The sequence below is a fragment of the Nanorana parkeri genome, unplaced genomic scaffold, assembly GCF_000935625.1.
Source record: "Nanorana parkeri isolate BGI_ZX_2015 unplaced genomic scaffold, ASM93562v1 scaffold108, whole genome shotgun sequence".
NCBI lineage: Eukaryota > Metazoa > Chordata > Amphibia > Anura > Dicroglossidae > Nanorana > Nanorana parkeri.
Genome location: NW_017306376.1, coordinates 259,448 through 286,062, shown reverse-complemented (window position 1 = coordinate 286,062; position 26,615 = coordinate 259,448). Strand labels below are relative to the sequence as shown.

Here is a 26,615-nt window from a genome sequence, read left to right as displayed (position 1 = left end):
TGAATCCTTCCAATGGGGTAATTACCAGGGCATCACTGTAGCTACCTGCCCTCTTCTCATTGAGGTAGGTGTGTTGTATGTGCCCCTCCCCTCCTGCAAACCTTTAGCCAGACATGAATCAGGCAGCTGTTACCTGGATTTAGTTGGATACGCGGGTGGGGTTTTGGTTCCACTTGCCAGCTGGTATTTCGTCTTCTAACAACATCTGCAGGCCTGTAAACTTCTACCCCTGTGCAGCTGTCAATGTTCAATAACGTTCTTTTTTTTCTACAATTGCACTAACATGGCTACGTTGACCCAACCATAAATGCATTTCATAGACAGAATTGTCTCACTACTATGATTATCTGAATACTGGGGATCTTGGTGCAAAATCATCATTGAGTAACAACTAAGACTGGAGTGCAGACTGCCAGAGATGATGGCTGTCACCTCCTCCTCTCCTCTGTGTACACTGTCTGTCATGACTCATGACCCCTCTCTTTTGTGTGTGCTATCACTTATATCTAGTTATGGGTCATCTCCTTCTGTTGACCATGGTAGCTTCCCAACCACAGCACAAATCTGAATGGGATCAAGTGCTAAATGCACTAGGTCCCCAGGAGGATTTAACAAATATTTTCAAGTGCTGGTTATACTTCTACAAACCGAATTCTGCATGTTTGAAATATTATCTAAGACACAACCAAAATCCAGCAACATTCAGCCCTAATACATTTTACCAGCTGCGGTAGGGCTACATTTTATATACACATGTAATTAGAAACTGTTACAGAGCAGATGGTGGCCATTTGCCGTAGTAATTATTAGTTTACAGTGCAAGTATATGGCCATGGTAATTATCCACTTAGACGTGACCCAACAGAACTCATTCATTACATCTTTAGCTAAAACGTTTCTTTACATATTCACGCTAAAGATTTATCTTGTATTGGAACAGGCGCTTGTAATTACTACAGATCTACAAAATAAAAAGACCAAGGTTTAGTATAGCTTTGTGTATTGCTGCCTGGTTTTCTTTGTGCATTGTATGTTTTTAGTGCAGTTCCCCAGAGTGTTCCATGCCTCCACATTTCCATAGTACATCGGAAGAGCTAGATTATGAATCGATGCAACTCTGGGCACTGGGGCAGATGAATGCCCTAAACTGGAAAGCAGGCACACTGCAAAGGCATTCCTTTCTATCAAAACACCCTTCTATATAATGTCTCTGTATTATATTTTTACTGAAAAAGAACATGTTGTGACTGCTATGCTGTTAGGCAAAGCTTTATGTGTCACGTAAATCTTTATCTTTAGTTTATTAAAAACAAAAATAGTTTTACACCAAGCTAAGACTGATTTTTTGCAGTCTCCTTCATTTCTATTTTTTCTTTTAAAATAATCATCTGTGTACACTTTTCCTGGATACGCGCTTGAAGTAAAACTCATTGCTAACAACAGGGTACAGTGATGTGTTTTATAAACTTGTTTTCTGCTAAGTTTGCTTTGAAACTCTAATGCAAGTGAAGGCTCGTTTATTCTTAAGAATGGGGAGGGGAAAGGGCTCTCCACCTATCCTGGAGTGTTCTCTGCAGTCAATGGCAGCACATTGGAGGCTCTACATAGCATTCTGCATTTTATGAGTGAAAGCTGAAATGCATGCGCTGTGTGGAATGATCACTGTGACTTCCTGCAGAGTGCAGACAAGGGTATGCAATCTCCGTTATGAATGTGTACATTTAAATAAAAACATGCATACTGAATCGTGCAAGTAAAATCCAATGAGACAATGCCTATCATCCCATCAGCTTTGCTGTGGAAGAACAGAGGACAGTGGGAACCTTCCCTCACATACATTATAAAAGGATCTTTCCCTTTTCTTCGATAACCCCTATTTAAAAAAAAAAATCTTCCACCAGAATGATGCTACATTCATTTTTGATAGAGTAAGATTTATGGGCTTTTTTTTCATCTATGTCACATTAGGGAAATTTCTGTTTGCTTCCTGTCCTGCAGACACAACAGCATGTCCCTCCAAACTCAAATGCCCATTGAAAGATGGCTCCTCTATCTCTGTTCTTGTGACAAATTGTAAGATTTTCTTTTAATGTAGGTTCCAGTTAAAGTGGTCACCAGGACAAATTGAGAGAGTGAATCTCCCTAATAGCTACACAGACAGCAAGAAAAACACGACAGTAGTTGTAACCTCTCACAACCCTAAAAAAGAAATGACTAGAACAGGAAATAGTACCTCTATTGGGTTTTTATTACTGTTGTCACTGAAACAGAAGGACATCTTCCAGTTGGAACACGGATACTGGAGACAACTAAGATGGAATTTCCCTTTACTTTAAAGAGGTTTCCTTTCACTTGATGTGCTGACAGGAAGTAAAGGGAAATATAGGGCAAGGGTTTTACCTGTTCCCTATTCTATCCTAAATGTTTTGACCCAAGATATACTTCAAATGATTATCCAGTTAGGTAAAATGTACTTGGCCCATAGCTACATTTGCAGGAAAAAAAGTGAATTAAATTAATCCTAAAGTGTTCACATGCTGCCCCCATCTTGGCCCGAGGCACATGTTTAGTTATTAAACCCTGCTGTTATACAATTGAAAATAAATGTGAAAATTTGAGATTCTTTATTGGCAGCTCTAATCATCATTGCTTGCCCTGTCCCACTGGTAAAAAGGTTTTGACTTCAATAACCTGTAAGCACTACAAAAGCATAAAACTAAAATTAATTTGTGAAATATGCCTCATTGTTTCCGGTAGTAAATACCAAAAATCCTTTGCAGTATTTTAGTTCATACAAATAAAACCATGCTGTTAAAGTGGCAAATCACATTTTGGTAGACTCCATGAAAGACCAGTCTTGGTTGGCTTGTGCTCGTCTTGGATTAGTCCTTTGACACTGAGATATTGGCCGACTGCGCCGGAAGCTGATCGATTGCCTGAGTGAGCCGAGCCTCTTCCACAGTCTGAGCTGTGGCTCACTGGCATCTTCCACATGATAAGGCATAAATTCCTGAGGTCCATATAGAGATTGGTCTAGGGCCGCAGGCTTGCAGAGCGTCACAAATATGAGGCAGGTTGCAAGCAACAGGAAAATACATGCGAGTGATATGATAATAGGCAGGGGGTCTGTAAAATCCAAAGGGCTGTTGGTGGTATTCGTGGGAATACTCTCTGTGGTGGTGTTTAACTGTTGAAGGAAAGTAGTGCCCCCTAGTGTTTCATTGTTGAATGGTTCTGCAGTTTCGGCAGTCATATTTCCTGTTAAAAAAAGGAAGTGATATAATATTACAACACCAATATGCTCCTTCTTTATGTTTGTTCTTTATAATAATACATCCTATAATAAAGATATAATATACTAATTTCTAATCTCCCTCCAGCAATGCATTCCTATGCCTAATTGCTCATATTCAATTCATGGAAAATTGTAGTTTGTGTTCAAAGTCAATTGTTGCCATCACCAAATACACAGTCCAAAAATACTGCACGCTGGTTTTGAATATCTTCCTAATGGGACTGTGTACAGCAAATAACTATTAGCAGTAAAGGGTTACTTGAAATATACAGAATATATTGTATATGTATGTGTGTACAGTATATATGTATATTTTATTGCATTTTAGCAGGCCTTTGTTTTTTTGTAACAATGGCATTTCCAACAGAAACATTTTAAAGTCATTGGCATAGCCTAGAGATGAATACCAGACAGCTATAATGCTTAAAGTGGAGGTCCAGTCAGTAGAGTGAATACATGTTTAAACCCTTAAATGCATTAAAACTTTCATCAAATATAGTGAAACAATCAGACAACAATTTACTGAAATCAGGTGAAATAAAACTCTGATTCTCTTGATTTCAAATTTTCAGGCTAGGAGAAGGGAATTCTAAATTTAGAGCCTTAGGGCCTATTCTCACTTTTCTGTTTCTGTGCATTGTTTTATTGTACGTTAACATGCATTACAGTAAGGCAGCCTATGCATTTCCTTCATTACAAGCAAAGATGCTTAGGCTCTTGTGCCAGTGACGTGCAGTACTTCTGTGCTGGATGAGGCATTCCCCAGCATGCCCCAGCATGCCCCAACCCCCAGCACGCTGATACACCGCCCCCCGTAGCCCCTCCGCCAGCCTGCCAAAGCCCCTCCAAACTGTTACACATTCTAAAAGTCCTTCTTAATACTTAAACAATAGCAACGCTTCATACACTTAAGTCAGATAAACAGTTCAGAACTATTCAGTTGTCATCATGGAAGTTTCATGCAAGCTTGGGACAGAAAGTTTAGAGACCGGGACAATTTAGAGCCAATTTTGAGACAATTCTTCTTACAAAGGTATTTAAGAAGTAAACCTAAAAAAAATTTTTATTTTAAATAAATCTGTCACCATATGCACTAGAAATGAGGGATGTGACAGTTTAAAAGACGCTGGTGATGCAATGAAACTGATAAATTTCCCCAATGTGTTTTACGCAGCATAGCAAATGTAAAAATGTAAGGCACGCGGATCAGGCGCAACAATTTCGACAGATCTGAAAAATAATTACCTTCAGTTTTATTTAACGTTTTTCAGCAACATTGTGAAGTTGTCATTAATGCTTTTAAGGCTTTTCATTGTGGCTGCTTTATGCTATTTGGTACATGCATATTAAAAGTCATTGATTATTTTAGTCATTCATTTAGGCAGACATTATTAAGCTGTCATCATGCAAGCAGCTTAAATGTTTTGCAAAACTTACCATCAGCCGCGAGTAGTAGCTGAGTTGTATAGATGTGTCAAGTGTTTCTTCTGCCAGTGGATTTAGGGGAAAGGAGGCTGGCAGCATTTAGAGAAATCTCTAGTGAAAAGGCATGGGAGCTCTCTGACTCTGCCCTGTGTTCTATGGCAGCTCATGTATCAGGATGTGTATATATATATCTATAAGTGCAGATAATCTCAGCAGGGAGTCTTCAGCAGGGAGCAGCGTGAGAGGATTTGCATACATTATGGGGAGGTACTCAAGAGTCAAAGTTCCTTAAATAATAGAAGTTTGAGAGTTGTGGCCTGACATCCTGAAGTATTTGGACTATGACTATTGTTTTTATAGTGTTACACATTATTAGTGTGCTGTCCGATGTTGTTTAGGATGCTTGCACTTTTGTGTTTAATCAAAAAGAAAAAGGGTATCATTGCAATATCAGGGGGAACAAGTGAATGATATGCAGTAATTAAACAACTGCACGTATTTTGCAGCCATAAATAAATGTGGACATCCGTCCCAGCGTCAGATCATGATACCTGCTCAACTGGACTACTTTACATCATGTTATTCCTAGTTTACTATATTCTTTTAGTTGTAGTGCTATGTATTAATATCTGGTTAGATTTATGTAAATTATTTAACTATACCAGCTCTCAAAACAACATAATAGAAGTGATCACTGCACCAGGCACCCCTCTTGGGTAATTTTGCAAGTTAGTTGGGGCCACTGCCTGCCAAGCCTACAGCATATCCAATCACACAGATATTTAAATTGTGCAAGTCTGATAACACATGTTTTTACATTTAGGCATCATTACAGGAGGATAATGGAGTTTAATTAATACAAGATACAAGTTATAATTATCTAACAATCATATCTTCACAATTACATACTTCTCAACATTCTGAGATGAGAATGATGGACACTTTCCAGTACAATGAGGCAATATTACTAAAATTGGAGCTGACAGAATCTGGAGTAGATGTGTGTAGTAACCAATCAGCTTCTCTCTTCACTTTATTCAGATAAGCTTTGAAAATAAAAGATAGAAGCTGATTGGTTGCCATGCCCAGCTGCTCCTGATCTGTCTGCTCCAGTTTTAATAAGCCCCCCCCTCCCAATCTATTTAGGCAATAAGCATATGGGCATACCCCTGCCATGCCCTCCGTTATTTCAGGCCATTATGAATTTATATGCCAAAAATGATTGCTCAAACCCAGAATAGATTTTTTTACACTATTACTTTTGCTTTATACTGACTTTTCAAAATTGCAAAGATAAGAGTAAAGATGTTTTTTTCTTTATAAATGCAGCAGGTTATCTACATTGTACAGATGTGCCACTTTACAGGCAGTTTAACCCCTTAAACCCCTTAAACAGTTTAATCCCTCAGGCACGATATTTAAAGGGATTTTTAATTTTTACTGTTACCCTTTAAGACATGTTAAAATCACTGCTCCATAGACGTGCATTGAGTTTGAATTCAAACTTTTCTCATGTTCGAAATATCGAATTTGAACTGAACCGAACACGGGGCTGTTAAGTCCATCACTACTTGTCACAAATCTGGCCATTATGTCTTAAGGTTTGCTCCTTTTTGTGCATTCTGTCTGTCTCTAGGCTATTTTACCACTAAGTATTTCTCATTGCTCTTTCCTACAATGCATCTCCTTTCCTATGTTTCATTAGCTCATTGTTTGTGGTTTATTTAGATGCTCAGCCCTCACCAGCCACAACATATTTGTAAACATAAATTTGAAAAGACTATACAGGTGGAACTCGAATAATTAGAATATCGTGCAAAAGTAATTGCAGTAAGTGTTGCAAAAGGGGCCCAAACCAAGTACTGAGTACATATGCATGCTTGTACTTTTCAGAGGTCCGATATTGTTCTATGTACAATCCTTGTTTTATTGATTGCATGTAATAATCTACTTTTTTGAGGTTGTGGATTTGGGGTTCTTGGGGTTTTCATGAGCTGTAAGCCATAATCATCACAATTATGACAAATCACGGCTTGAATTATCTTGCTTTGCATGTAATGAGTCTATCTCATATATTAGTTTCACCTTTTAAGTTGCATTAGTGAAATACATGAACTTTGCACGATATTCTAATTATTCGAGTTTCACCTGTACATAGCATCACAATTATTTTCAAAAGCTACATACAGAAACAAAGGGCAGACAAAGGAAAACAGCTGTTTCTTTTACATATTTATTAGCTAATTATGTGTATTGTGTGGATTTCCTATCTAATTACACTAGAAGGGCTGGCTCATGTGTAAGTAAACATATAGGAGTGGAAATCCTCCAGATACGGCATTGTGAATGATAGTTTATTAGCTGGGTCATCTGGGTTACTGACTGTAGCACAGAAGAGCAGTGCCAGTTTGGGAATTAATTTGCACATTTCCTATTATCACTCTGTGAATCTATAAGCACTGCAGCCATTAGGAGTAGAACTCAGAATCTACTCAATATGTAAATGTGTCATATGTGCTCAGGTTCTTAATAAGAAAACTCTGATGTGTAGCAAAATAACACTAGGGGTTTAGTGAGGATTCCCAGTGAGTGTTTAGGGATAGATGGTGTTATTACCGTACCATGCAGGGAGTAAGTGAGATACAGCTGATGGAAGATGCAGTTAAATGGATTTTTCAGAGGCGATATGGAAGAAATATCATTCTGTTTATGGTCTTTCAACATAGAAAATACCATTTGCCATGGCCTATTACCAGTCAGATTGAAGGATGATTAACCTGTTCTGTTGAATTAAAAGCAGTTGTATAATTTAGATACATATTTTTAATTCAACAGTTATTTTTTAGCATATTAATTTGTCTAGGTTTTGCAAGGCACTCCCAAGTATTAAGGAACTGACAATTGAAAGCATTGGTCCTGGTTTTCAAAACCGCCCAATTACACTATAAGACCCTTCTTTCGTCTGCATATTAGATTGAATTTATATAAGATAAAATGTTTTACAATTTTAATATTTTTATCATTTGATTAAGACCGGTGTTCACAAAGTAAAACCTCATCAGCACTCCCAACATACTTACAGTCTCACAAACCGAAAATACGTTTTTTAGTTCCAAAAGGTACAGGAAGACACATCCTTGCTATCAATATTTTAAAAGGAAAAAAAAAAACACATCTTCTTGCATTAACATAACCCTTTCATGGCCCTCATTCTTGTATCCTCTTAAATTGGGGGACTGTGAAGTGCTTTTACGTTAGAGGTCAGTGTAGTGCCTCTATACACTGATGCCCAGTGAATGTGTCTCTTACATTGGTGGTCAGTAGTGAAGTGCTCAGTTACTTTGGTGCAGTGGCAGAACTACCACCTGTGCGGCCGCACCAGGCCTCAGCCTCGGGGGGCCCAGCACAGTTGCCGGCCACTGGATCAGTATCTTTTTATTATTTTATGTTCCCGGAACATTTTCAAAGTCCCGGGAACATAAAAAAAACATTTTTTTTTTAATACTTACCTCATCTGATCTACCGACAAACGCAGCGTCCCAGCTCTCACGCTGTCATTATATGCATACAGACCGTGTCGGTAACCATTTAAACCGGCGTGCTGTGTGCAGCTTCTGAGAAGATACACTATTAGCGTAGCGGGAGCGATGCAAAATGTGCAGCCGGCTTCCCCACTATGCTAATAGCGTATCTTCTCAGAAGCTGTGCGCCGGTTTAAATAGTTACTGACACGCTCTGTATGCATATTCTGACAAAAGGGTTAGGGTTAAAGGGTTATTAAACCCTACGGCTTTTTTGCATATATATCTACGGCTTACAAGCAGTAGATATATGCAAAAAGTTGAAGAAAAAAAACGCTTTAACATCAGTTCAAACTTACCTGTGTCTTTGACGGCGGCCCGCAGAAGTGGTTAAAACAAGAACACTCTTGGTACTGCTTTTAACAGCAGGCAATTGCTGTGTAACTTACAATCGATCTGGTGTCCGAACAGCCGCCGGATCGTTTGTACCGTGTGGCGCCCCCCCCACCCTGCAGAGGCCACTGGGTCAGTGGGTCTCCCTGCAATGATCAGGGAGAGATTCAGCAGCTTCCAGCCGCTGAGCTCTCCTCCAATCACTGGACCCGGAAGTGCTGTGTATTACAAGAAGCTGGGAAAGCAGATCTCGGCTTCCTCAGCTTGCTGGGCTCTCTATGTGACAAGGGTCTAAAAGACTCCTGATGCCTCCATAAAGAGGACCTGTCACACCCTACCTGCTATTACACAGGATGCTTGTTAGCCCCCTATGTAATACCAATAGGGCTAGTGTACAAAAAAAAGTGATTAAAAATCACGGGGGCGGGTGACTTAAAAAATGTTTTCCCCATTTAAAAAATAAATAAATTATGTTACTTTCATTTTTAAACACTTTTTAAAAAGGGGCCCAGATACACATGCGTCGGAGCACCTACGTGCAAAAAACAACAATTGTGCTGCACATGTTACATCTCGACTCGAAAGTCGCCGTGAGAGCAATAATGCAATATTTCTGCCGATAAAGCAACACATCCCTGCTTTCTTTCCTCCCCGCTGGGCGCTGCTCTGTGTCCCAGCGGGGAGGATAGAAAGTGAAAACCAGCCGAGCGCTGCGGGAGGAGAGCACTGTGTTTGTGGCGGGTTTTTTTGGGAGGGGGGGCAAAAAAAATCTTGTTCCTTAGGTTCGCCACTGCTTTGGTGGTAATTGGAGTAGCTCCACATTGTATTGGTGGTGAGTGGAAGGGACCCACCTTACATTGGTTGTCATTGTTGTAGCCTCCTAACATTGGTTGTCAGTGGCAAAGTGTCCCCTTACATTGACGGTCACCGGTGAAGTGCCCCCCTTGTATTGGTGGTCAGTGATGAAGTGCCCCATTTCATTGGCGGTCAGTGGTGCAGTAGATCACTGGTGACAGTGGTAAGGGCTCATGTTGATCGGTATTCTTCCGCTGCTTTTGCTATTTGAACTTGCATTTAAAAGAGTTTTTTTTTTTTAAAGGCTGTGCATGACCTGCTTTGTCTGCAGTTCAAACACACCTCAATAGGCCCTGTTGCATTTAAAGAAATGCAGTTCACTGCAAAGCAAGTCGAATGCAGTCTTTGAATTGCTATGTGTACTGCTCAATTAAAATCAATGGGTTTTTGCTGACCTACATTTCACATGCATGCAAACACACTTTAAATGCAGGAAACCAATGCCCATTGACACAAACCCTTGCGCTGAAAGGGTGTACTTTGGCTGTTGATCCCTGCCATTGCCCCTTGCCATTTGATACAAATCTCACAATATGTATTGGGTATGGATTCAAAGATTTAATAAAGTAGTATTAAACTCTCAAACTTTTTCTTTCAATAATGAATCCAAATCAAACAAATATACATTGCCCAGCAAAGTATTTCTTAAAATTTTAACCCAAGCCTTTACAGTCATAGTGTTTCTAAACAGCTGGATCCAACTGTCTCTGCTCGGCTTCCCTGAACTTCCTGTTCAGCACAAGGGACAGAACAGTCTCCATAAGATATCCATCTACTAGCTTGGAGAAGGGATGAATAAAAAGGGGGTTACAGGGAGCAGGGGAATTGTATGGTCCTGTCACTGTGCATTTTTGGATACACACACCACTTACTAGCACACATGAGGGTGGTTCCATAAGACCCTGCAAGGGAAAGGAGACACCCTAAAATAGGATATCAGGGCCAGTGCCCAGGGGACCAGCTGATTCTGCAGGAAGCTAAAGCTTTTAAACACCAAGGAGCAGAATCCATTGTAAATGAATCAGCATTTGAAATAACTTAAAAACCTTTTTACTTTACTATCACTTTAAGTATTCATCTGTATGCAGTGTTTCTGGAAATTGTCAGACATTTATATAAACTTTCAGAGACTTTTATGAGCTTCCATCACTATTTTCTCTTTATATTAGTGGTTTAAGAATAAAACAAAAAAACTCAAACATTAAGATCCAGAAGGGGTAGCTTGGAACTGTGCCTGCCATTACTGAGTGTATGGTGATCCCATGTCGTCATACATTATCATAATAAACTTGGGTATACTAATTCAGCAGTTTCCCTTAGAACTATGTCAAATAGTACATCTAGTACAATAATTAAAAAGTTGGTTATGAACCTGTGCTGCCAAAAAAATCGAGTCTTTGTAATTAGGTAAGGGACGAGGAAGGACACAGATCACACAGACCCACCGACCAAAATGTTTGATTACATACTCAGTTTTCGCTTCACTTGTTTTTATAGGCATTATCTGTGGATGTAGCCAGTAGCAAACAATTGACAGCATTCAGTTATACGTTTTACACATGCTTGGTTCTAGGGCTGCAACAACTAATCGATTATAATCGACAATGGGAATAGGCGAGAGAGAGAGCGAGAAAGACTAAATCGATTAATTGAAAAAATAAATTATGGAAATAATCATTAGCGGCAGCCCTACCTGGTTCATTGCTCTATCGTAGTTTTTCCATTTTCTCCCAAATCGTTGATCCCATTTTCCCCTTTGCAGTTACACTTTACTTTGAAATACAGCTAGGGTTCCCAAACAGCTAGGCGTTGTATTAGAAATAAACACATGCAAATGCCCAATAAAATCATACATAAACAAGTGTGCGGAGGCTTTGCAGCTCTTATCTTCCTAGCTCTATTTGGAAGAGATATTTCAATATATTAATAAACTCGCATTACTTTAGGGCACTTTGTGTCTTGAGAAATTTTGTTGTGTGAATCATCCACTATGTTTAGAAGAAATATTTTATTATTCAGCAGTTCATTGTTTATGCATTCAGCAGAATGCAGTGTTCTCTCTTATAACAGAAAGAGCCAGTGACAACATTGCATAAAGCAATAAATTGCTCCCAAAACAACTGTAATTAAAGGAAAACTAAACTCGGGATTAAAGAATCATAAAAACACACAAATAACCTTAGGTTTTCGCCCCTTCATTTTTTCTTTCCATTGTGATCTGAAGCAGTAGCTCAATTTAGGCTGGGTTCACACCTGGGCGTTTTTCAGCGCTGATCGAAGTGCTGGAAAACGCTCAAACAGTGAAATCCCATAATTTCCCATGGGCATGGTTGCCACCTGGGCGTATTTCAGCACGTTTTGACGCACTGAAAAACGCCCTACACCCGAACTAGTACAGGAGCGTCTTTTGGGGCGTATCTATTGGTATTCCCGAGTGTGGCTCGGGGTTAACAAAGCAGTAACTTTGAGCCACACTATACCCTGAGAAATACAGCGTAGGTCTTACCTTGTCTGCAATCTACGCTGTGTCCTCCGGCCGCTGCCGTCTTCCGGGTTCCGTCCCTTGCGAGCGTCCGCGTCACAGGGGGGCGGAACCGGCGGGAAGTTCAAAAGTTAAAAATAAAACCGAAAAAAAGATAGGAGGTAAAAAAAGGAAAAAAACTAAAATCATACCACCAGGGAGGTATAAAAACGAGCGTTGAATGCGCGTTTCACTGAACTAAAAAACGTGCTGAAAAAACGTGCATAAAACAAGACTATAGTAACACCCAGGTGTGAACCCAGCCTAAGGGCCTATTCACACCAGTGTACTGCAGTAGCTCATGATAATGCATGTTACTTGCATTGGGAATAACACCCCCAACGCACCTTCCTGCTGTGTTTGTGTTGCAGTATAGTTGATCAAATTTGCTGCAGATACGATTTTCTGTCCTCTGAGGTGTGTTTGCAGTCTATTCATAAGAATAGGCTTGCCCTAGGCTGGGTTCACACCTGGGCGTTACCATAGGCGCGTTTGTTTTTTCAGCTCGTTTTTTAGCACGTTTTTTAGTTCAGTGAAACGCGCGTTCGACACTCGTTTTTATAACTCCCTGGCGGTATAAATTATAAAAAATGTTTTTCCTTTTTTTCGGGGTTTTTTTTTTCTTTTAACTTTCAAACTTCCGGCCATTCCGCCGCCCTGCGACGCGGACGCTCGCAAAGGACGGAACTTGAAAGACAGCAGCGGCCGGTGCACACAGCAGGGATAGCAGACAAGGTAAGACCTACGCTGTATTCCCGAGTGTGGCTCGGGGTTAGCGATTTGTTAACCCAGAGCCGCAATCGGGAATACCAATGTATCACGCATGCCTTAACACACATGCAGTAAACACACTGAAGCAGACTAATATGGCGTGAACGGGCCATAAACTTTTATAGCTGAGTGCCTCTTCCTAATTAAACAGACTGTTTATGGGGATATGAATGGTAAAAGTTTTCAAGTGTCTCATACCGCATTGTTCGTAATGGTTAGATGATGTAATGACTGCAACATAGTAACATTATCTGTGATATTTGGACTTTACAACTCTGATTCATCAAGCTGCAATAGTATTTAACCACTTCAAGACCAGGTGTTTAGACCCCCTTCCTGGCCAGGCCATTTTTCAGTATTCAGCACTGCGGTCCTTTGACTGAAGTTTATTCCGTCATACAACGCTGTACTGAAATTAATTTTATACCATTTTTTAGGGACAGACAGAGATTTCTTTTGGTGGTATTTAAACACCACTGGGGTTTTTATTTTTTACTATAATTAGGAAAAATTACAGAAAATTTTGAAAAAAAAAAGTTTTGTTTTTTTTTACATTATGTTAGGAAACATTTATTATTACCCAGTTTTTTAGTAAAATATAAAAGTCGGGGTCACGTCGGGTAAATAGACACCAAACATGTCAAGCTTTGAAATTGCGCGCACCCGCGAAATCACAGAAAACTACCATACCCAAAATTGGCCATAGGCGACAATTTAAAAGCTTTTACCGCTCATTTTAGTGTTATCACTGATTGATGGCCCTAGACTTATTGCTCTCACTGCGACGTTCGCGGCGATATGTAACATGTGCGGCGTAATGGGCGCAATCGTCTTTTTTGCACGTATGCACCCCCGACGCATGTTTGCATGCGTGTATGTATGGGTGGGGACGTAAAAACATTTTTTTGTTTTTTTATTCTTTTGTATGTGTAACTTAAAAAAATTTTTGGGGGGGACTTACATTTTTTTTTCACTAAACTTTATTGCTATCACATACGGGGGCTAATAAAAACCCCCTATGTGATAGCAAAATATGTGACAGGTCCTCTTTATGGAGACATCAGGGGTCTCCAAGACCCCTAATGTCACCTAGGACCCCCCAAAAGAAGCTGATGAAGCACAGATCTGCTCCATCAGCTTCTGAAGCTGGAGAGTGGCACAAGAATGCGGAAGTGATGTATTATACAAAAGTTCCGCATTCTTGAAGAGGAGAGGGGACCAGAGGGAGCTCGTGTACCGAGCTCCCTCTGATTTTGGATCAGTCGTGGTCAACCTGCGTGATATAGGGAGCCTCATGTGTTGCCCCTGATATCACCAAAGGTCCACACATAATATTTAGAAAATGTAATACTACAGAAAGCTATCAGAGACTGCCGACCTGCAACAAAAGTTGTTGGAGTCTGGGGAAAAGCATCAGGAAACAGTTATAGAATGGAGACCCATTACATGAGACATGGATAAAAGCTCGTCTTTCTTTGACTACAATACTACCAGAGCCTATAAGAATAGAATGATTTATGTTGACTTTTGGTCTTTTTATTCATATCTACCATCTTAATTAGTCTCCATTTGCATTCCTGTTTGCTTCTTATTGGATATGTACAGCATGTATGCTACTGCCATCTACCACTGAACAACAATCCCATCATCCTACATAACACATGGGCATGTGAGTCATGAATATGATTACAGATAAAAACTCTGGATGGAGTCTTCTAATACTAAAAGATGCAACAAGCAAATGACTTGTTAATAATATAAAATGTTAGTGTCTGTACACAAAAGGCTTTGCTACACTACATTATCATTGCTCAATCGTTCCAGTCATTTGAAGTGCGAATTGTGCTATATTTTATGTCATTGGAAGCGGCTGACATCTGTCATTTTACATTCTGTGTAATAGCTCTCTCAGAGCGGCTGGTTCCCTAACAGGAGAACCCGCTTTATGCACACACAAATCAAAACATTGATTTCTCCATGAATAAACAGAACATTGTGTTTTTGAGGAAGCAAAATGTAGAAAATCAATGGAAGGTTGTGGTAGGGCAAGAATGACAAACTGGAACCAGTTTCTATCCTGGCAATGCTCATCACTAAAAGCACTTTGCAATTGATCTACTAGTTGTATTTCCTTTTGGCCAAGCTGTGAAGAATTCTATCGTACAATACATTCCACAAGCAAAGGCACATCATATATTATATGCAATTAGCAATACACAGGCTTCTGTTGTTCAGTCATTTAGCATTCAGGTGGTATTTTCATTCAGAAATCATTAAAGCTTGCAGGTGGCCCCAAATGGCACCCTGAAATCACTAATGTTAGTATATTAAAGGTACACTCTATTCAAAACTGAAGCTTAGGCCTCGAGATGTACCAGCAACCTAGCTTTTCTGCGAAAGGCTTCAAGTATATGTTCTTGTATTTGCTCATAACATATGCAAGCTCTGCTTTCTGCTTTAAAGTGCTGCACAATAGCACTTTAGGCTCAATTCACACCTGTGTTTTGGGTCATGTCTGATTACATGCAATTGGCCACGAATGTCTGTGGGCGCTGTCAGCCTCTCATTAGGAGCTTTTACTACTCCCATTTACCACTAACTTCAGAGGCTTATATTACTCTGATGATGGGGACATTTTTACTTCATTTGACCACTGACTCCAAGGCTTTTATGACTCCTACTGACCACCAACATAGACTTATTTTTACATCCACTGACCTTCAACTCTGCAATATTTTCACTCCTATGGACCTCTGACACCAGGGCATTTTTTCTTACTCATATTGGCGACAGTCTGGCCATCAAACAGTCTGATGGACAACGAATGGACAGTGTTAAAAAAAATTTGGGGACACTCCAAAGAGTGTTTATCAAAGGCCTTTTTAAGCATGTGTTAAACTAATACCTGACCTTTCTAAAGTCTATGTTCATAAGTTTTTTTTGTTGTTATTCTAGTTGATATATTTTTTTGCGTGTTATTGTTTTTATTATCAAGACTAGGGATGCACAGATACCAGTGCCGATACTTGGCATTTTCTCGAACTATCAGGGTTGCAGCGGTTGTAGCTGCGACTGGGCTTTGGTGCTCCACTACTGTCCTGAAATCATTAGTCTGTATTGTTTAACCAGTTGACATCCACGGTGTTAAACCCCCTTCCCATCCAGGCCATTTTTCAGTATTCAGCGCTGCGGTACTTTGACTGACATTTATTCTGTCATGCAACACTGTACTGAAATGAATTTTATACCCTTTTTTAGGGACAGATAGAGCTTTCTTTTGGTGGTATTTATTCACCACTGGGGTTTTTATTTTTTACTATATTAAGGAAAAATTACCGAATTTAAAAAAAAAAAATTTCCCCTATATTAAATGATAAAACATTTATTATTACCCAATTTTTTGGTAAAATATAAAAGACGTGGTCACACCGGGTAAAAAGACACCAAACATGTCAAGCTTTAAAATTGCGTGCGCGCGCGAAACCTCAAGAAACGATAATACCCAAAATTGGCCATAGGCGACGCTTTAAAAGCAGTTACTGCTCATCACTTTAGTGTTATCAGTGATTGATGGCCCTAAAATGATTGCTCTCACTGCGACGTTCGCGGCGATATAACGTGTAGCGCAATTGTCGTTTTTGCTGGGGCAACGGGCGCGTATTTACGTTTATAGGTGCGTAAACGTGGGGGTTAAACATTTTGGGGTTTTTTTTCACTTTTTTTATATGTGACTTTTATTTTATTTTACTTTTTTATATGTTACTTTTATTTTTTTGTATTTATATATATATTTTTTGCACTTATTGTTATTGCTATTATATAGGGGGATAACCATCCCCCTATATAATAGCAAAGGCACAATGACAGGTCCTCTTTATGGAGACATTAGGGGTCTCTAGGACCCCTAATGTCACCTGTGGACCCCAAAAGAAGCTGATGAAGCAGAGATCTGCTTCATCAGCTTCTTCTCTCTGGCTATAGCAGCCAGATGACTGACAGGTGAATGCGGAAGTGATGTAATACACATCACTTCTGCATTCACAGCCCGGAGGGAGACAGCAAGGAGCTGATCTCTCTCCCTCTTCCTCCTGACGCCCTCCGAGCCGGTCCCGGGCCGCAGATGGGGCAGCAGATCCCGGGATTGCAGGTGAGGTGTCGGGGGGGGGGGGCAAAAAAACGTTTTTTTACAACGGGCGGACGGCAAGTGGTTAAAAAAACCTGTTCCATGACAATAAACAAAAATGTATCAGTAATTGTATCTGCGAGGATAAGTATTGCTATTTAGTCTGGAAAAAATGGTATTGGTGCATCCCTAAAGCTGGCCATACACCTATAGATTATCTGCAGATTTTCTATGGTCAGAATGAAAAAGTGCAAAAGATTCCTCCATCTACGCTAAACTGTGCGGATGGAGGAATCTCCCACTGGGCCAGGCTTCCGTATCTTGATAGTTGGTCCACTGGCTGTTAAAATCCCTGAACAATCTGATTGGATGCAGGCATTGTTCAAGTGTTTTGAGAGCCAGCGGGGCCGATTAGCAAGATACTGAAGCTTGTTCCAGCGCGATATTCCTCCATCCACACAGTTTAGTGTAGATGGAGGAATCTGTTGCACTTTTTCCATCTGACCATAGAAAATTGGCAGAAAATCTATAGGTGTATAGCCAGCTTAATAAATATGTTGAAAGTCCCTGGGTTGCCCACTCCTTGAAAAGCTGATTTCTAGAGCTATGAGTGAAATCTAAATTTCCCCAAAAAGGAAGCCATAACGAGTAGTGGCTATTTAACCGATATGCTAAGCTAGTTGATATATAAGTGGGGGAACAGCATGGATCGTTCACTCAATTTCTTCAGCACACCCTGCACCGAAGTAGGTTGTCTATGTATGCCACTGTGATATGTATAACCTGGTTGTTTCTTATGTTACCCAAGACTGCTGTGAGACGAGACTTCCAGATCACCAGAGAATGATGTATTAGAAGAGAGTGCTATGGTACTAGACGTTGCATTTTCCAACTTGCAGCTTGTTCTGGGAATATTATAAACATCTTAATAAATGCAAAGTGACATACTGCAATTATTTTCTCCTACCTTGTTCATATGCTTTGGTTTTATGCTAGGTTCATATCTTCTGCAATGTAGCAACGCAAGTGCGTTGGAGCGCATTTTTACACACATTACCATGTGAATGCACAGAAATCGCACTACAGAGGGGCATGTGTCTTTTTTTCAAAATGCAGCACATTACAGTGTGTGGTAATAAATGTTGTGGTGCACTGCAATACATGTGCATTAGCAAGATGCATTGGAGTGTCATTAAGAATGAATTCACCATTGCAGCTACAAAAAAAAAACCACATGCAATTTCACATGTGCTAACGCAGCGCACAGATTGGAACGTAGCCTCAGAATATAGAAAAGAAAGCAGTGAAGCCTCATTACTGAGTATTCTCATATAAAAGAATAGGTGAAAAGTGCCATCTGCTGTTGTAACTTAGGCTTCGAAATTGGCTAAGCCGAGAGCAAACAGGAAATGGTCTTGTTGATAATTTAATGAGAATGACTAATAGGTATATGTGAAAAACCTATTCAGAATTTATGATTTTCTTATACTGTTCCTTTTTTTTGTTGCTATTTTGTGCTTAAATGGTAAAAAAACTTTATTGACAGTGCAAGTTTAAAACCGCTGCCTTCTTCTGGTGCTTTTTTTGTAGTTCTATACAGAACTAAAATATATATTTATTGCAAACACTGAAAACTGCAAGTTATAAAAAGTGCATTCATGCACAGTTGCAATTCTGTGTTAGCTTTTGCTTTATTCATATTGTACATTATCCATATGACATCTTACACAGTCTATTCCATTTACTGCCTCAGCATTAATGGGAGGTTATAAAAGGTGGCACTGCCATCTGTGGAAAGTGATGTAAAATTTCCCTTACAGGAAGTTCTCTATAGGAACTGCTTTCATTCTTTTGCTAGCCCCCCGAAGCTCCGGCCTCGTCCCGCCGAAAGCTCCGCCCCATCCCACTAAAGCCCCACCCCCAACTAGGTAACCAAGCTGTGTGGGGAGGAGGAAGGGAGGAGCCTCCCTGTTCTTCACTTGCTCGTCACTGGTGAGGCATCGAGATCGATGTCCTCACTTTTTTTTTATTGGACAGCTTGGACCAATGGCGCTTTGCCATTGGTCCAAGCCATCCACAGAGCTATCACCGCTAACACAGAGTAGAGGCTGTGACAGCTCGTGCCTCGCCAAGTTAGGTTACACAAGCAGTGGGGAAGCCCGCTGCTGCGTAACCTAACTACCTGTCAAAAGCTGGATGCAGCGCTGCCTGTTAACTACACGTCCATGAGAGGTTACACAGCGGGGAGGCTTTCCCTGCTGTGTAACCTGTAACAAGCCGCTCTGAATGGAGAAAAAGCTGTGAGCTTCAGACTTGAAGCTGGCACCTTTTTTCTTCATAATACTAGGTGAGGCTCTGCCTCACCTGCCTCCCCTGATCGCACGTCCCCGTTTTATGCCCACCCTAATCCTGTCTCTCTTTCCTGTTCTTTTATCAGCTACTTGTTCCTTGTTTTACTAAATGCTGCTGTCATTTAAATAAGAAAGGAGAACACAGGGCAGGACTGAGAGGAGCCACACTGTTCTGTGCAGCCGAGTGATGTGCCTCTTATATAAATATAGGAGCATAATGACCTACTGAGAGTGAGATGTGTAAAGCCTATGAACTCTGAGTTATGCAGCTAGCAGAGATCAAGCTAAGCGGTCATTGAGAATCCTAGATCCCACTGCTATGCCTGCACAGCAGTTAAAAAGCCACAAGACACATAGAGGGGGATTTTTCAAAACTGGAGCAGGCAAAATCTGGAGCAGCTGTGTATGGCAACCAATCCGCTTCTCTCTTCAGTTTGTTCAGTTAAGATTTTGAAAATGAAAGAGAGAAGCGGATTGGTTGACATGCACAGCTGCTCCAGGTTAATAAATCCCATAGTTTTTGCAGAAATGCATGCATTTACTATGTTAACGTTCAATTTCAGAGTCTTTGCACTAAAAAGAGTCTTCAGTTCTGCTTCTCTGTTGACATGGAGAAGTGGGATTCATAAGAAATATTCTGGAATATAAGATATCTGCTTAAAACGCTGTCTTCGCATGGAGTAAAAAATATATAATTTGAAGTGGAATAATACAAGACCAAGTGCTCATATATTTAAAGTTGAATTTAAAACGCATGGTAAAGCCTTCCTTCATTGGAGCTGATCATTTCCTCTGCTTCAAATGGATCCCATCCAAAGCTTCAGCTTAGAGGCAGAGGTGATAGTGAGGCTGCAGCTGGTCAGACTCTGGGGAATTCCACTCTAGAGAAAAGGTAAGCATACGAGGGTCTGGACTACCAGTTTTATGTGAGCAGCAAGGGAGACTGACCAACCAAAAGGTCTGCTTTTAAAGATAAAATCCAGACACACAGCTAAATACACATATGGGATTTGTTTTACCTGCCAAAATTTGTATTACTGTTTATCCAGTTCAAAGATTCACACAGCCCTATCACACAACACACAGCCTGGTGACCTGATGTCTTTTTCTGCTGCTGTTAGGCAATACAGCTAGGTTATCTCTCTTCCCTAGACTGTGATTGGATAGTAACGTAGCAGCATCATCCTAACCAGGTTATCTTTTTGCATATTGCCTCCAATCAGTATGGTCTTTTAAGTATAATAGTGTGATAGTGCTAATATATGTTATCATATGTTATATATGCTGATATATATATGGGTGGTGACCAGCTATATACTACTGGAATCTCTCTCTATATCCCCTGAAGTCAAAATGCTGTCCTGGTCTCTGTTTATCAAAATGCACTACAGTATCTATGAGTCAGGCTCCATTGTTTCTGTCGTCCTCTGTGCCTTTGACCTTTTCTATCTACCGTATATACTCGAGTATAAGCCGTCCCGAATATAAGCCTAGGTACCTAATTTTACCAAAAAAAACTGGGAAAAAGTATTGACCCGAATATAAGCCAAGGGTGGGAAATGAGGCAGCTACTGGTAGATAGATACCAATAAAATCACATTAATATTTATTTAAAAGTGTAACATGATGTACAAGGGATAAAATCTCCCACCGCTTAATGTGTCAGTAGAATTCCATTTTTCCTCGTAGCTATCAATTTTCCACACAATCATTCTGCTGTGGAACTGGGATGTAAAGTACTTGAAGGCAAACAAGTGTTAGTTACATCTTTGGAGATGTGTTTAATTGATTTCTTATGTGTGATCCCTAGCACTCTTTGCAATCTTAACAAGTTAAAGGGTATTTCTGCTCTTCTGATAGACTTCACTCCCCACACATTTCTCCAAACCTTGAAGTTAGGACTGCACTATTGTACAAAATGATGTTTTCAGCTGTATACATTTTTCCTACAGTGGCGGAAAGTCATACATCATGTCTGTGCTTTAATTTCTTTCTGCTTCTTACAGGTCTATGATCTCTTATGTGCTTCTAAGAAATCACTAGAAACTGACTTTAAGGATTCATGAACATGGGCGTATTCAGGAGCAAATATAAACATATTTGCATACATTCATATGGACAGAAAAACAAGGCAGCTGCGGCTGTCGTATGTCTGTACTTGATCCTGAATACACTTGTGTGTATGAGCCCTTATGGCCCTATAATATGTAATTCTGTTGTAGGTGGAGAGACAGTTAGCATCCATAACAATAACATATACGACCCTAATTTGCAATGCATTTTAAAAATGTATAACATACACAGTACATAGCAGCAGAGCCGTAGCTAGCTCCTTTTGCGACCAAGGCAAGAACGAAAAAATGTGCAACAGGCGTGTGAGGTCACCCAAGGCCGTGCACGCGTGGCATCATGTGACATCATGCACCCCGCCTACAGGATGTGGTTTTTTTTTGTTACTATTTATTTTTATTATTTCTTTTTGTTGGGGATCTGAACAGTCCCCTGACATTTCCTTTTTAAAATAGAAAAAAAAATTGAGGGCACAGAGTCCTCTCTCTCTTTTTCTGCAGCCTCTGTTCTAAATTAATGGAAAGGACAGAGGCTTCCCATTCATTTAGAAAATGTTTACTATCAACCAGTTTCTGAATGGGGAGAAGCCTCTGTACTGAGTGCTACTATCCAGAAACTCATGAATGAACAGTAAGTGATGAGAAGAAGAGAAGCAATTATTGCTCATTCATACCTGGGGACACATAGTACTATGTGTCCCCAGTTATTTACAAACACTGGAGTGATCATCTGAGGGATGACACAGCCTGCAGCTTCTTCTCAGATCCCCACTGCTCACCCCTGCCTGTATGGGCAGAAGCAGCAGGGATCTGAGAAGAAGCAATCTGTTAAATGTTGGTGCAAATACCTCCATTACACTCATTCCTCCATCACTAGCATTGCTTATACATATTAATCTATTGGCTGTAAAGCTCAGCTGCCCCTGTGAGAGTGGATTATTCCTTCATAGGAAATAGTTATATATTGCTAGTTAGTACACATTGGGTGATAAGTCTGAGACAAATTTGCTTGTTTATATGTGCCTGCACATCTAGTTTATGGAGGTCAGATTTCTGATTGATCAGCCTAAGTTAACTTTCCCAGTTTTTACAAGACCTTTTCTATCATGATAGAAATATAGGAGCTGCCATAGCAACTGTATACCCTTTATGGACCAGAGCAATACTTTATATTTCTGCTAAGAACCTGTTTATTTGGTGATAGCTTTGCCATTGCATAAGATAAAGTAATACATATATTTTTTTTTTTTGCTCAATCGGGGCTTTTTTATGATATTGTCTTGCAAAAATTATTTATAGTTTACGCAATCTTTAGACGAAAAAAAGTAAAGAAAAAAACTTTAAAAACTCACTTTTTTACTTTGCTGCTAGTATTTTTTAAAAATCATTGTTACTGTAGATAACAAAAAGATATACATTTTATTCTATAATGTGCCTTATTTATAATAACACAACAATTATGTTTCTGATGCAAAACATTACACAAATATTTACAGATTCGTTTTTTTTCTTCATTTTTCCGCATTTCATGCGACACGAAAAGCATTACAAATGTGTTAAAAAGTTACAATATTAATGACTCGAAAAATAAGTATAGCATAAATAGCAGAAATATAATAGCTACGGGGGAAAGGGAGGAAAGGAGTTAATTAGGGCTGATTAGGGTTAACTAATGGTTAAAAAAGAGGTTCAACAGGAACAATAAAAAAAAAAATAATAACTGTAACCTTGCTTTAACTGACATTATATGCAGATTAAAGCTTGCCCCATTTGATCTGCAGATCAATATAACAGAGTAAATGCAAAGCAACATAAATATTACATTGAATCTTTGAATACTGCTGCTGAGCAGTGTTTACAAACACTGATTTCTTTTTTGACAGCAGTGACTAGAGGTTCCTTGTGCAGTTGCACAGCAAGTGCTGGCTGTCATTTTGACAGCTCTGAATTTCCAGTAAAAGTTGCCGATGTAGCTGCAGTGGAGAGGAGTAACGGGGCATATATTTCTATTTGTTTTTTGGGGCATATATTTCTATTTGTTTTTTGGGGCATACATAGCACACTGCGCACACCAGGCTGGTTGAAGTCTTACATTATTGGCTTGCAGTCTTGGCTTTTCAGATGTTTCAGGTGATTTTTTTGCATGACATTCTAAAATGTTTTTCTAAAATGTTTGACTCTGCTACCTGGGGGTCTATTTATAACACTGGAATTTTTTTAACATTCATAAAATATTGAAGTAGCTTTTTAACTAGAGAATTCTAGCAATCAGGTGAAATTTATCCAAAGCAATGATTCCTTCTCCACATTTAAAACGCTTAACTATATTAATATTAAGGGTGGTGAAAAATCCTTAGGAAAATGTTTAGTAAACTATATGTGCAAAAAATTCTAATTATTTGCCCCGTTATTCAAAACGTAGATGTTGCTGGGTTGTCTTTTACAAGGTTGAAATGTTGATAATTAGTTGCCAAATTGCACTAAACAGTTATGTAAATTGTTGAATCTCAAAAAAATGTCAACATTTCAATTAGAAGAAATTAATACATTTAATAGTATGACCTTTCAAAAACTTGCTCCTTCATCTTTTTATAGTTGCTAATGTGACTACCTACATTAGAGTAATACTGAGAGATCTGCTAACTGCAAGAATACGAAAATTTAAACTAAAAGATTATAAATGTATCTTATATCAATTTCTGGACAGGTATGTGTTACATTTTTGTAATGTATAGGTATATAATGTATTCTACATTAACAGCTTAGTTACCGACTGAGCAGATACTATATTAGTGTGAAAGGCTATGTACAGGCAAGGAGTTTCCCTTTACAAAATGTACAGCTTTACTTTATTCAGTCTCTGCTGCTGAGCCGTCACTGCTATTTTATGTGAATTATATGCTCAAAAAACTGGAGAACACCAATTCTTTCAAAGCACCTTTCTAAGTACATTTATATAGTTTCCCCTTACTCTCAGCTTCCCTGTGTATGCCCCTCATGTTCTGCAGCATTATAGATTCAAGTAGAAAAGCAACACAATGGCCAGTGTATCTCATTACCATCAAATGGCCCTCTGGCAGAACTGATCTCGTCTGAAGTGTATTGGTAAAAAATAAAATCTTATCCCACACTGCATTTAATCCCTCCTTGCTTTCAAAGCAATCTGCTGCCTGGCCACCACTGTTGTACCTCTCCCTGCATATGTCACACAGATGTAAGTGCAAATACTTTTAAAGTATGGCGAAATCAGTAGGTACAGGTGTCTGTAGGAGTGTGGAATGCACACCATACCGAATAATTAGGTCTATGTCCCCTCCGATTCCAGCTGCTCTCCCCTACCTCTTTTGGCAGAGGCAGCGGAGATTGGAGGGGACACAGAGCCAATCCCACGGCACCCAGCGGGGAGGAGGAGAACTGCAGGACGATCAGCAAATATGTGCTGATCGTTCGCTGTAATATTCATATATCGCAGTGATCAGTACATAGTATTCAGATACTGTTCCCCCACTTATAAATAAATAGGAAGTGCTCTACATCACTTCCTGTTCATTCATGATTGTGGACAGTATCTATTTATTATATCCTCAATTTATGAATCAACAGGAAGCTTCTGTACTGAGTGGTTTCTGATCATTGAGTGCTGGGGCTGCAGAAAAAGAGATTGAGTATCTCGCTTTTTTTATTTCAAAAGGGAAATATCAGGGGTTTGTTTAGACCCCTGATATTTCCTCAAAGCCCCAAACAAAGTAACAAAAATAAAAAATAATTGGAAAAAAAGAGATAAAGCTCCCTGCCCTCCCCCCATTATCTATAGAACAAAATAATAAAAAATAAAAAAAAAGTGGATAAAAAGCTTCATTTTTGGTTTTGGCCTGACAAATCCTGGTGAAGGAGGTATGTTGTGGTGCTATTCACTTCAGTGGCACCCCAAATGCGCCCTCCCACCTGTAGTGCCATCGCCCGCACCAGATAGTGCGGTAGTGCAATGCCATGCATTCCAGTGTGGTGCGATTGCAAAAATTTGTGCACTCAGTTTTATTCTGTAGTAAACTTTGTTTGTAACCCTCCATTTGTGGATTTTAATTTTAAATTATGGATGATATTTAATTTTTTTTTTTTTATCCGATTAATCAAGTAATCGAAAAAAATAATTGGCCAACTAAATCAATTGTGAAAATAATCGTTAGTTGCAGCCCTACAATGCTCTCAGTTTTAAGCATTGTTTGCAATAATCACCCTGTTTATGATTTTCTGGGAGTTGATAATGAGCACCCTCTAAAAAGCAAACTAAATGTAATATTAGCAAATAATTATTCTTTCCTTGAGAAAGATTGACAGCTCCATAGAAACTAGTTGGAAGTTTGGAAGTAACGCTGGGAAATGTCACTCAAAGCACTGTTAGCGTTTTTCTTTCACTTTTACAGCACAGCTGTCAGAAAGCCAGCGCTTAAGGCTTAAAGCGCTACTTTCCCCATTGATTGCTACCCTCAATAGCCTTTACATACTCTACTTTGCTGTGCAAGAAAAATTAATATTACCAGTGTCAACTCCAAGACCGGGTATTATTTGATCAAGAAACGGACAGCATCATGCAGGACTATCCCAATAATGAAGCAGCCTGAGGCGGTTGCAACCTGTGATGCTCTGGCCAGCGCCCTGACCAGCTCATTGACGTCACTGGTAAGACGCTCTGGCTGGCATCCTGCCCAGTTCCTGAAGCAACCAGTGACTTCAGTGAGCTGGGTGGGATGCCGGACAGAGGCAGTAACAAGCATCCACGGCCAACCCCCTGTAACGAGCGCAAGTACCCTGGCAAGTGACTGAGTTTTCTACATTTATTCCTGTGCAGCACTACTATGCTTTCCATTCATGAATAATACTTTTGTAACTGTTGTAGTGGTAGCTTTGTTTTTAAACATTCTTATGTATGCATCATTACAGTAAGAGTGCATTCATTCCAAATTTGCAAATGCAAGGAATTGTATGCATTTTTGTGAGCGCTGACTGATTTGTATTCATTACATTTCATATTAAAATGTAAGTTTATGATTTCTAGGCTAAAACAACAGCATTATTACAAAAACATTGAATACTGCTGGGCAAATTAGAGAGGAGAGAACAAATTTGGAAAACTGGCCAACGATAAACTTAGCAGCACTACTAAGCAGCAACTGCAAAGGCAAATAAAAAACTTGGCATGTATAAAAAGAGAAATAAAAATGTCATAGTAATTACCTCTGTATGGATCAGTTTTTGGCACCACATTAAAAAAGGGACATGGAGGTTTTGAA

At 39.6% G+C, this 26,615-nt stretch overlaps 2 protein-coding genes across 2 annotated transcripts in view; one reads left to right on the top strand and one right to left on the bottom strand.

Annotated features, from left to right (window-relative positions):
- The window catches only part of CDH23 (cadherin related 23), a 782,513-nt gene that overhangs the window by 541,434 nt on the left and 214,464 nt on the right, over nt 1-26,615 (top strand). The gene's annotated exons all lie outside the window — the stretch shown is intronic.
- CUNH10orf105 (chromosome unknown C10orf105 homolog) lies at nt 2,682-3,255 on the bottom strand. Its single transcript, XM_018553075.1, has one exon. The coding sequence runs from the start codon at nt 3,251-3,253 to the stop codon at nt 2,825-2,827; it is 429 nt and encodes a 142-aa protein (XP_018408577.1). The 5' UTR covers nt 3,254-3,255; the 3' UTR covers nt 2,682-2,824.

Excerpts from the sequence above, each read along its gene's own strand:
- CUNH10orf105 (XM_018553075.1), bottom strand. The coding sequence starts at position 3,253 with ATGACTGCCGAAACTGCAGAACCATTCAACAATGAAACACTAGGGGGC.